Source organism: Oryctolagus cuniculus, chromosome 3 (assembly GCF_964237555.1).
Source record: "Oryctolagus cuniculus chromosome 3, mOryCun1.1, whole genome shotgun sequence".
In the NCBI taxonomy this organism is placed as follows: domain Eukaryota; kingdom Metazoa; phylum Chordata; class Mammalia; order Lagomorpha; family Leporidae; genus Oryctolagus; species Oryctolagus cuniculus.
This window is the reverse complement of record NC_091434.1, coordinates 82,149,041-82,161,415: the sequence shown is the minus strand read 5'-3', so window position 1 is coordinate 82,161,415 and position 12,375 is coordinate 82,149,041. Positions and strand designations below refer to the sequence as shown.

Here is a 12,375-nt window from a genome sequence, read left to right as displayed (position 1 = left end):
AGTGGGGAATGTGGCCAGGGGGAACTGCCCTTCCACGGAGGTGGAAGGGATAGTAGCCAACCCGGGAAGAACCAGCAGCAAACCCGGGGAGGGCCGAGCAGACGAAAGAACAGCGCAGGGTTTAGTGTCGTTCCTCCACGAAGAGGGGGAGCGACACTTAGCCTGATTTCCTATTTCATTAGTGGTCTCTAGCATCACTAATAAGTCCATACTCACTTAAAATTGATAGACTTCTAGAACAGCTGGTAAAGTTGGTGTAGTTATCAGTAAGAACAGACAACCACCTGACATTCTTCAGCAGGACTGACTTGGTGTTTGGGACAAGTCTGAACTCTTTTAACTGTGCACACTAACGTGTCACTTACCAGCAGAACTCTGGGATAATCCAAGCCAAACTCTCATGGTAATATTATTATTTTCCCTCATCAGTCTGCTCACAAATTTATTCTCCTCTTCATCCTCTATGGTAACAATAGTTGCAGAATGATCTGTTGAAGGAAAACAAACCAATTAATTAGCTTTATGAAAACTAGGAAAGTTATTTATTCTGAATGAGCCATATGGAAAAAAATATTATGAACAGAATCATTCAGAAATTCAAGCTTTACAAAGAGTCTGCTTTTAAAGACTGGCATTTATACCAAAATTTTAAAAGTACTTCAAAAAATGTTAGAAATATTTCCAGATTAAAACTTTGTATAGAGAAATTCCCTGTTTTTTTCAAAATATTTATCTGGCAATAGTTTTGGATCTTGGCACTGCCTAAGCAGTGAGACCTCTGTACTTGAACAGCTAGTCATAATAAAATAGAGTACGTGATGAAAAAAAAGTATATCTTAAGGATTTTCAGTACTCTCACTTCAACAATGCTTTTTTGTCTAACTACTTAGTTTTAAACCTGTGATGGTAAATGAAAATAAAAGCCAATAGGGGCTGACGCCATGGCTCACTAGGCTAATCCTCCACCTGCGGCGCCGGCACCCCGGATTCTAGTCCCAGTCGGGGCGCTGGATTCTGTCTCAGTTGCTCCTCTTCCAGTCCGGATCTCTGCTGTGGCCCAGGAAGGCAGTGGAGGATGGCCCAAGTGCTTGGGCCCTGCACCCGCATGGGAGACCAGGAGGAAACACCTGGCTCCTGGCTTCGGATCAGCATGTGCTGGCCACGACGCGCTGGCCGTGGCGGCCACTTCGGGGGTGAACCAACGGAAAAAGGAAGACCTTTCTCTCTGTTTCTCTCTCTCACTGTCTAACTCTGCCTGTCAAAAAAAAAAAAAAAAAAAAACCAATAGGTTTGGGATGCTGGGGAGCATTATCCCTCCTTTTAGTATTAACTTACACATAAATATACTTGGTTAGGACCATTGTAAGTTCCTTAAGATAGTATGGAATTGAGTGAGTGAGTGAGTGTTCTGGGAGTTTGCTAGGTAAATCCATAGAAAATACAGGATTTTCACCAAAATGAGAAATATAATAGAAATAAAATAATAACTAGATTTGGAAGTCAATCACAAGTGGAATCAAATATCTTTCAGCAGCAAAAAGTCTAGCCTTATTTGAACCGTCATTTTTGTGGTGTGGGGCAGCTTCCAGACCACCACCATGCAGATGCTTTCTGTAAACCTTGTTTAATATTATACAACCCTACAGGGGATGGTATCATCACTATTTTACAGTTGAGGAAAAACGGAAACTCAAGGATATTAAGCAAGTTGTTCATTTATATAGCTAGTCAGTTACAGAAACGGAAAGTCAAACTCAACCTTTCTAATAAGATTTTGAGAGATCACTATCTGCAGGGCACAGTGTCCATTATCTCCTTTCATTTATTCCTACAACATCCCAACCTCCACCAACCTTGGAAGGAAGGGCTCTTTTCATTCTCATGGCTCAGATAAGAAAAGCAAAATAATTATGTAAATGTCATTTTGCTAGGACCTGTGGGGACTGGTATTTGAACCCAGACCTTCCTGCTTCAAAGGTTTCAGTGTTTAATCCACATACTGTATTTATAACAAACTTTTCTATTTGCTCTTTTAGGAAGAACATACATATGTGTAGCCATCATGGGAGCATAGGCATAACACACAACAGTTCCCACTGTGTAGTTCTGCAATAACTAGGACACTTTAATCACACTTAGCAAAATAAATAAATGGCATCTGTCTGGCTAAACTACTACCTGAGGAGGCAGGTGAACAATTTGGGTCTCTGAAATACTCTAGATGGGTTGTTTAGAGGTCACTTTATAGTTTGGCTATAGGAGACATTTATCATGGGCCACAGCCAATCACTGCTGCTCTCTCTAAAATAGCAAAATCTGAAGACCAAAAGCCTGGTCCCTTTTGATGTCCAGAGGATATGGGTTAATTGCATTGAAGAAACCATAGTGCCCATGCTTTTTTGACTTTGTTGCCTTGGTTAGGCTAACATTACTGATTAGTAACCAGGTAATGAAAATCTGTATTTTATTTATACTATTTAGCTAACTTTATAAAAATTTTACCTCATCATTTAGGCATATCTAGCTATATTTAAAACCATTTCAATTCATTTGTCAGTATTTTTACTTAACAGTTCACTTAGCTTCTTCTGTGACACTTCTTCCCCCTTTCATTTTCCATGTACTTATTCTTACAGTAATAACTTTTAACAGCTATCCCAAAATTCCACTGAGCTCCTTTGTCATAAAATACTTAACTATTTCTACAGTAGGCAATTACCATTGGGAAATTAGATTATAAAACTATTATAAAGAGTGAGTACTTTAAAATATTTTAAAAATTCAATCATTATTTCAGATTATTTCCTTAGGAAGCATTTCTAAGAAGTAAATCATTGAGTCAAAGAAAAATCAATGAATTTTAACTCACCAAGTTCTGAACACAACTGCTTGGCCTCTGAGAAACTGTGCAGTGCCTGGTCAGAAATGTAACAGTGACCCTTGTATTGGATCCACTGTGATGCATTCTCTTTTGCTACTGGACATCTTGGTGAGTATGTATAAGAGGACAGTTCTTTAGCTATAAAAAGTTAGACACAGCTGTAATAATGCACAGAAGAATGACTCCCCTCCCAAATCTCATTAAATACTCTTATTTGAAACTCTTGCTTTTTTGGGTAAAGAGCATTGCACTCACTACAGAACCAGAGAAAGACACAGCCCATACAGTCTCTTTACAATCTTAGAATATCATTCTAAAAATGAGACAATATTCAGACTAACATTAAAAACAACTATAAAGAGAGACAGGAAAAGAAGCAAAGAACAGTCAGGTAGACCTGCAAGTACTCTGAAATAATAACTAAAATTATTTCTCTGGATTCCCTTTTATTCTGAAAGTTTAAATCAATTTCACCTAGACATACAAGATGCCATTTTTAAAGATTTTACCTTCAAGCAGAATATTGTTCATTTGTTTTACAAAGTGCATTATATTAACAAACCAAAATCTCTCACAAACAAATACAGACTAGGTATTGCTTCTTAAAAATGCCCTGGTTCCCACAGAAATGGATAAATTTTAACTGTGCTGAGTAATACAAGAAGCCTGCATGATGAAGCTTTTGTCTGCTGACACCTGTTATTAATTCCAGCAAAAGCGCATCCAAGAACTGGAAAGTAAACTGCCAGCATCCTAACGGTGAGGTACAGGTGATCTGACTCAAAGGTCCATATGCCCGTCAGGAACTGAAGACTCTTCTGCTCTATTCTCCTGGACTCAGTTTTGTGCAGAACTCGCTTGTGGTCTCTATGATTCTAGAAGGATGGTTGCTGCCATTTCATTCTTCACTGAGAGACTTTCTAGTGATCCGTAATTCCTCCTTCTATGACTCCGCCTTCTGTTAGAAGTCAGGTTTGGTCTCTTCACAGTTCAGTTATTTGACTGGCTCTTGACTCCATTCTTTCCACAACCAATCTGACCTCTACGTCTTTCTTTAGTTTAGCAGCTGATGCCTACCTAAGTTTCCCAGCTGCTGCTGATCAAAACTTATTTTCTGGGCTGATGTTGTGACATAGTTGGTTAAGTTGCTGCCTGCACCCTGGGTCTCCCATCTGAGCACCAGTTCAAGTCCTGGCTGTTCCACTTCTGATCCAGCACCCTTCCAATGCACCTGGGAAAGCAGCAGCCGATGACCCAATTGCTTGAGCCCCTGCCACCTGTGTGAGAAACCTGGCTGGGTTTCATGCTCCTGGCTTCAGCCTGGGTCAGGCCCAGCCATTGCAAGCCATTTGAGGAGTAATACAGAGGATGGAAGACCTCTTTTTCTCTCCATCTCTTCCTTTCTATCTATAACTCTGCATTTTGAATAAATTTTTTTAAAAAAACTTATTTTCCAAATTCATCTGCAAAGTCTATTAAATTTCTGATAAATTCTTGATGCTGCCAGTGGGAAGAGATCTTATTACCAAGTCCTTGTTTTTTCATCTTATGAAAATAGTTGGTTTGCAAAAGGAATATTGCTGACTACTCCATGGTTGCACTGAGCTTAATTGTGTGGTAATCCATGGGATGCAAAATACATTGATCACTGGCTACTTCAGTCTCACTGATGATGGACTTTCCTGAATGATGTGGTCTTTTTTTTTTTTTTTTTTGGAGATTTTTATTGCACTAGGATGCTATGGAGACACTTTATCATCAAAATCTGTTTCTATTACAATCTGCAATTGGGCTGCATTAAGGTGCATAGATCTTCATTCCTTCCTGTTCTTCCTGAAGTTTTGATTTCAACTCCTGTTTTTTTTCTCCTGAGGGCTTACATTGTGGTAAAGTTATATTACTATTCAAGAAGATCTAAAAAAATTTTTTAAATAGTTATTTGAAAAGCAGAGTGACACAGAGAGGGAGATATAGAGATCTTCCATCTGCTGGTTCACTTCCCCTAAATGGCCAAAACAGCCAGGACTGAGCCAGGCTGAAGCTAGGAATCCCATCCAGGTCTCCCACATGAGTGGTGGGGTCCTAAGTACTTGCATGATCATCTGCCATGGAAGCTGGATGGGAGGTGGTGCAGCCAGAACTCAAACCAGCACTCCATTATAGGATGCTGGCATTGCAGGTGGCAACTTAACCTGCTGTGCTAGCACTCTGCCCCCCCAATTTTTATATTGTGGTAAACTTTACCATCTTTGCCACTTTAAGTGAACAGTTTAGAGGCATTAAGTACATTCATATGCACGCACCACCACCATCCATCTCCAGAACTTTTCATCTTTCAAAAGTGAAACTTTTAAGCCATTAAACTACAACTCCCCATACCTCCTTCCCTCTAGTCCCTAGCAACCTCCATTCTACTCTTCTTGTCTCAGTGAATATGACAACTCTAGGTGCCTTATACAAGTGGAATTATATAGCATTTATCCTTTTGGGACTGGCTTATTTCACTTAGCATACTGTATTCAAGGATTCATTCAGGTAGCAGTATGTGTCAAAACCTCCTTTTTAAGGTAGAATAATACTCCATTGTGTTAGCGTATTATATTTTGCTTATCCATTCATCCATCAGAGGACAGTTGGGTTGCTTCCTTGTTTTGGCTATTATTAATTATGCTGCTATGAACATGTTTGTACAGATACCTATTTGAGGGCCTGCTTTCAAACCTTTTGAATATTTACCCAGAAGTGGAATTGCTGATCATATTAGTAATCTTAGGTTTACGTTTTGAGGAGTTGCCATATTATTTTCTACTATGGCTGTATTTTTTTTTATATTTCCACCAACAATGCAGAAAGGTTCCACTTTTTCTACATCCTCACCAACTGCGTTACTTTTGAAGATACACTTTTCAACTTCACTCTTGTATTAGTTTCCTAGGACTGCCATAATAAATTACCATGAACTTGGCAGTGTAACACAACAGAAATGTGCCCCCTCGTGGTTCTGGAGGCCAGAAGTCTGACACTGAGATGGCCTGTTTCATGCCTCTCTGCTGTCTCCTGGGGTTTGCTACTAATCCTCGGCTTGTAGCTCACTGCAGTCTGCCTCTGTCATCACATGGCTTTCCTTCCTTTGTGTGCCTGTGTTTCCCTCTTGTAAGGATACCAGTGATTGGATTTAGTGCCCACCCAAATCCAGTATGATCTCATCTCAACTAACTACACATGTGTACTCTATAAATAAGGTCACATTCGGAAGTCTAGGTGAACAGGATTGGGGTGAGGGGACACTGTTCAACCCAGCACAGAGCCCAGCCCAAGTATGAATGTGATGTATTCTCCTTCATCCTGTGAAGCCTGAGACACATGTGCTCTTCATTGTTGCATGCCTGATCATGTTTTTCATGTATTCATGAAAAAAATTACATTTTCTCCTGTAGCTAACCACTAATAAGTCAGTTTATTAACTGTTTCTTTAAAGGAGTCTCTCAGGTAAGCGTTTGGTGCAGTCACTAAGTTGCCATTTGGGATGCCCACATCCTATATCAGAGTGCCTATTTCAAGTCCTGGCTACTCTGCTTCTGGGCCAGCTTCTTTCTAATGGGCACCCTAGGAAGCAGCAGATTATGGTTAAAGTGTTTGGGTCCCTGCCACCCATGTGGGGATCTGGATTGAGTTCCAGGCTCCTGGCTTCACCCTGGCCCAGCTCTAGCTGTTGTGAGCATTTGTGGAGTAAACCAGCAGATGCAAGATCTCTGCCTGCCTCCTGTCTGCCACAAGACCTCTTCTCTGTCTATCAGGAGTAAAATTTACTTGGTGCTACAATAATTGAAAGTCTCTGGGAACAAATTCCCTGAGTGCAACATACTGTATCTGTTTCTATTAACCAAGTATCAAAATTATTTTTATATAACTTGTAGATCACCTGCATTTAAAATCTATTAAAAATTCCATTAAGTATTTAACCATGTACATACATTATACTGTATTTTAGTAAACATAATTATTGGAAATGAAGTCATACATTTTGTAGGTTTATAACAAATAGCACCATCCTTAACAGAGCTGCACTTTTCATGTTTCCAAATTCCTTTTGGATCCACAACAACACAATCTCCAGGAGCCTTTTGGCCTTTCCATGGGATGTAGTCAAATGCACTGCCATCAGACCATTCAAAACTTGATTCACTGCCCTGTTTCAAGAGTAAAGAGATAAGCTGAATGCAGACGTATGAATTCAAAAAGAACACAAAGAACAACATACATACGTTAAGAAATATTGGAATAGAGAATTAGTTTTATTTGCTTACAAGTATCGTAGATGAACTGATCTGAGATATTTGTTCTGCCATAATTAAATAAAAATTTTAAACTTTATAACAGAGTTACTATCCTCTGTCTTTATTTTTTTAAATCATGAATTTTTTGACAGGCAGAGTGGACAGTGAGAGAGAGACAAGAGAAAGGTCCTCCCTTTTCCGTTGGTTCACCCCTCAATGGCCACTACGGCTGGCACGCTGCGCTGATCTGAAGCCAGGAGCCAGGTGCTTCTCCTGGTCTCCCATGCAGGTGCAGGGCCCAAGGACCTGGGCCATCCTCCACTGTACTCCTGGGCCACAGCAGAGAGCTGGACTGGAAGAGGAGCAGCCAGGGCAGAATCCGGCGCCCCAACTGGGACTAGAACCCGGTGTGCCGGCGCTGCAGGTGGAAGATTAGCCAAGTGAGCCGTGGCGCCGGCCATAAATCATGAATTTATGTAACACTTGAAATTAAATGACAGCCAAGTGGCTTCCTTTTGTCACAATTACAGTTCTAACCTTTATAGTATTCTGAATATTGTTTCCTATAGTTCATAGTGTTATGGTTGAGTCTCTGCCTACAACTTTCACATGACAGAGGACATTAAGCAGCAGGGGACTAGAAAATGAAAATACTTCCCAAGGAACTCATTATGAGAAGACGATTCTTTTTAAAGTTCTAAACTGCATTTTGTTTATTTTTTTTCATTTCTTATCTTTTGAGAAGATGAATTTGAACTTGCTATCCTTTATTTTGTCTATTTCCATCCTTTGTTCTTAAGACTATTTAAATTAGGCCTAAAACTCTAATTTCAATAGCTGATTTTTTATGCCAAGCACTATTATAAGTACACAAATATACTCATTAATGAGATTCAAGTAGTGACACAGAAGATGTGTTTGCCAGCAGAAGACTAATTTTAACTACTGCTAATTCCTAGAGGAAAAGTAGGAAGACCTTACACACTTATGAATTCTAAGCTTGTTAAAATTTCAGTTGGCATCCTACATAAAATTTTATATTAAAATCTCAACAAAATACTGTTATCTGATTTTACAGGTGAGGAAATGAGGTTGCAAAGGTTAAATAACTTGCTCACAATTACCCAACAAGAAAATAGGAGACCTGCTGCTACTACTAAAACTCAGGATTTTCTGATTCTCTGCTAGTTTCTATATGTGTACCCCGAATAGGCTTCAGAGGCTTTGTTGAAATATTAACCCACTGGTCTCGGGTAGCCCAGCCATTTGGCCTACTTCATTCTACAAATTTAGTTTTTAATTTGTTCTGTGTTGTAAACAGTATAAAAGCACCATGCTATGCAAACTGAGATTCAGGACTTAATGTAATGTTGCACTTTGAATTAACATTTTATGCTCAAATTTCTAAACCTCAAATTAACAGATTTAGGAAATTTCTGGAAAACAAAGCAAGACTTACATCATGACTTGAGAGGCCAACCCACAGTGGAAATCCGTCACGTTTCACAATATCTTCCAGGAAGAGCTGGCCATTTTGATCATGGACACTTGCCAACTGACCTCCACTTTGAGAGCATGCATTTAATGCTTCATACCATGTTACCTTTTTTTGAATAACGCTATAAATATCATCTTTATATGGAATGAACTGTGGCAGTGTGGTATTAAATTCTTCTTTGTAATCCACTGTAATATTTAAATTAAGTGTTAGTGATTAAATTTATTTTAAATATATATTTTCAATAAGATGATATACAATCATTTCATAAGTTAAATAAAACTAGATTTATTATCAAATAAGTCAAATATACATTTTTCCTTTTTTGCTTGTTACAGCATATATAACAGGCTCTTAAATATTAATTGTATGGTTGATTAAAAATGTATAAACACAGTCCTCATATTAGTTGGAGACAATGACTATATCTGAAATGATGGCAAAACTAATAACCACTAGTATATGTAAGTTTGAGTAGAAGAGCGATTCATCTGAAATACAGGAGTCAGGAAGTCTGTTTGATAAACCGGATTTTAGGATTAGGTGAAATTAAGACTAAAAATAAATAAAGTAACCAGAAAGTAAGGAAGTGTTAAAAACAAACAATAAAATAACCACGATGAGGGTATTTCAAAGGGACACAGAAGCCAAGTGAAAGAGCTCCTAATGGCCAAACCTGGAACAATTTGAGCAAAATAGTGAATGATGTAGTATGCTGGGTTATAATCCAAAGTATAAAACTAAAGAAAAAAATGAATCAAGAGGGTTAGGTGAAATTAAGAACAAAAAGAAGTTAAGGAACCAGAAAGTAAGGCGATACTAAAAACAAATAATAACAAAACCACAACAATGAGGGTAAAATAGAAGACTGAATACATTTTATAATGGGAGAGTACAGACAAATGTCATGCCAGAGAAGTCTAAGTGCTATATATATTCTCCCCTCAGGAAGGAGGAGGATAATTTCCTTCTCATTAGGGTGGACTGAGCATAGGGACTTCTTTAAGGATTATAGTTAGTTACTGAGAAAGAAGAAGAAAGAATGGGGGCTGGGTGAAGGCTAAGGAATAGGGACTGATCCCTAAAAGGTCCCAAAGGTTTACAAGGTGTCAGAATAACTGGTCATGGGGAATCCCCGGAGAGTGTTCATGGACATGGTCTTTCAGAGGTTATTTTGTAGCCCTGTGAGGGGAGGCCATCAGCCTGGATGTCACTGTGGTGGGCTCTGGTGACAGAAGGCTTTGTAAAGATGGGTAGTAATAACCATTTTTAGGAGGCCGGCGCTGCAGCTCACTAGGCTAATCCTCCGCCTTGTGGCGCCGGCACACCGGGTTCTAGTCCCGGTAGGGGCGCCAGATTCTGTCCCGGTTGCCCCTCTTCCAGGCCAGCTCTCTGCTGTGGCCAGGGAGTGCAGTGGAGGATGGCCCAAGTGCTTGGGCCCTGCACCCCATGGGAGACTAGGAGAAGCACCTGGCTCCTGCCATCAGACCAGCGCAGCGCGCCAGCAGCGACGGCCATTGGAGGGTGAACCAACAGCAAAGGAAGACCTTTCTCTCTGTCTCTCTCTTTAAGCCGGCGCCGTGGCTCAATAGGCTAATCCTCCACCTTGCGGCGCCGGCACACCGGGTTCTAGTCCCGGTTGGGGCGCCGGATTCTGTCCCGGTTGCCCCTCTTCCAGGCCAGCTCTCTGCTATGGCCAGGGAGTGCAGTGGAGGATGGCCCAGGTGCTTGGGCCCTGCACCCCATGGGAGACCAGGAAAAGCACCTGGCTCCTGGCTCCTGCCAGGATCAGCGCGGTGCGCCGGCTGCAGCGGCGGCCATTGGAGGGTGAACCAACGGCAAAGGAAGACCTTTCTCTCTCTGTCTCTCTCTCTCACTGTCCACTCTGCCTGTCAAAAAAAAAAAAAAAAAATAACCATTTTTAGGCTAGAAAAATCTTAAAAACTAACATGGATTGTAATAGATTTATTTCAGGGTTAGGCAAGGTTGGAGAGACATTCATTTTGCCTGGATTGTTGAAAGGATAAGCAAATACACTTTCTTCTTCATATAAGTCATATCCATCCTTTAAGGTCCAGCCAAGTTTCACCTTCTCCTGAAGGCATTATTTGTTTTCATTATTTCATTATTCTTTAGTTCCCTAATTTATTTTAACTTCTCTACACATTCGAGTCTGTACCTAATAATCTAAGGCTAGCCTACATAAGAGAGGAATTTAAGGCTATTTCCCAAAATACATTTTGTTCCTTGAGGCCAAGGCCATGACACTAGGGACCATGCCTGCCCCTACCTCTGTAGACTTCACACAGGACTGAAGCATTAAACACACACATACAAACACACACACACACACACACACCATGACTCCCACTAGTGGAGCTAATGGCCTTATATTCTCTTTCCCTGGAGTGGACACTCCGCCTTAGCATACTTACCCATTTCAATTTTACAAGCAAGAATGCTGTGCTGGTAGAAATAAAGTGCTTCTTCAATAACGTTAAAGGTCTGAATATCCCAAAAGCCATCAGTACTCAAGCCAGCCAAAAACTTGTCATTTTTTACAGCTGGTCTTCCTGCTCTCCAGTGTGTATATGACAGCGTAGTCTTATCAAACCACGTAAGAGAATTATCTAGAGAATACACATTTTTTCTATGCTTAGAGATTAAATCAAAGCTTGAATTCCAGTTATTTCAAACTTGACTAGTTTTGTTTTACCTTTCCATACTTTCTAAAAGACTATGATTATTAATATCCTTTCAAAATAGTTTCTGAGTAAAGCAATAAATCAAGCTTATTTTTCATTTGGAAACCACAAATTATAAACATGAAAATTAAAATTAAAAATTTATCCCATTATTCTTCAATAACAACATTCTATTGTTTTTCATCAAATTTATATTTTCTTATGTGTTTAACTGGAAATGAACACAACTACGTTATTAAAAATTGGTATGTTAGAAAATTAGTGACAGAAATCTTTTCTCTGGACCTAAACTATACACAACTGTGCATACTCATGGCCAATTTTTAAAAAGATTTATTTATTTATTTGGAAGTCAGAGTCACTCAGAGAGGGCAGAAGAGACAGAGAGATCTTCCATTCATTGGTTCACTCCCCAGAAGGCTGCAATGGCCAGGATGAGGCCAGGCTGAAGCCAGGAGCCATAAGCTTCTTCCTGGTCTCCTACATGAGTAACGTGAGCCATCTTCCATTGCTTTTCCCAGGCTACCAGTAGGGAGCTGGGTTTGAAGTGGAGCAGTTGGGACTTGAACCAGTGCTCATATGGGATGTCAGCATTGCAGACAACGGCTTTTCCCACTTCACCAAAGCACTGGCCCCATGGTCAACTGATATTTTAAAATCATCAAGACAATTCAGTGTGAAAAGAACAACCCTGCTCAACAAATGGTATTGGAAAACTTGATGTCCACATGCAAAAGATGAAGGTGGCCCCTCTTCTTTTGCCATACACAAACATCAACTCAATATTGATCATAGACCTAAATGTAAAAGCAGTTTTCTTAGAAGAAAACATAGGTGTCAAAGTCTACATAACCCTGGGATAGGCAAAACCTTCTTAGATATGCATAAGTGACAAAAGAAAAAATATGATTTTCATCAAAGTAAAAAATTTATGCTATCAGGAAAGTGATGGGAAAAAGTATTTGAAAATTATTTATTCAACAACAGATTTCTATTCAGAATATATAAAGAATG

At 39.7% G+C, this 12,375-nt stretch overlaps 1 protein-coding gene across 2 annotated transcripts in view; it reads right to left on the bottom strand.

Moving 5' to 3' along the window:
- The window catches only part of LOC100338139 (CD302 antigen), a 150,659-nt gene that overhangs the window by 48,037 nt on the left and 90,247 nt on the right, over positions 1-12,375 (bottom strand). For both annotated transcript variants that reach the window (XM_070070821.1, XM_070070822.1), the window contains exons 29-33: positions 11,092-11,286; positions 8,618-8,844; positions 6,903-7,071; positions 2,870-3,019; positions 366-488 (exon numbers count right to left, since the gene is read on the bottom strand). In XM_070070821.1, coding sequence (XP_069926922.1) covers positions 366-488; positions 2,870-3,019; positions 6,903-7,071; positions 8,618-8,844; positions 11,092-11,286 — 864 coding nt within the window. The remainder of the gene's footprint in view (positions 1-365; positions 489-2,869; positions 3,020-6,902; positions 7,072-8,617; positions 8,845-11,091; positions 11,287-12,375) is intronic.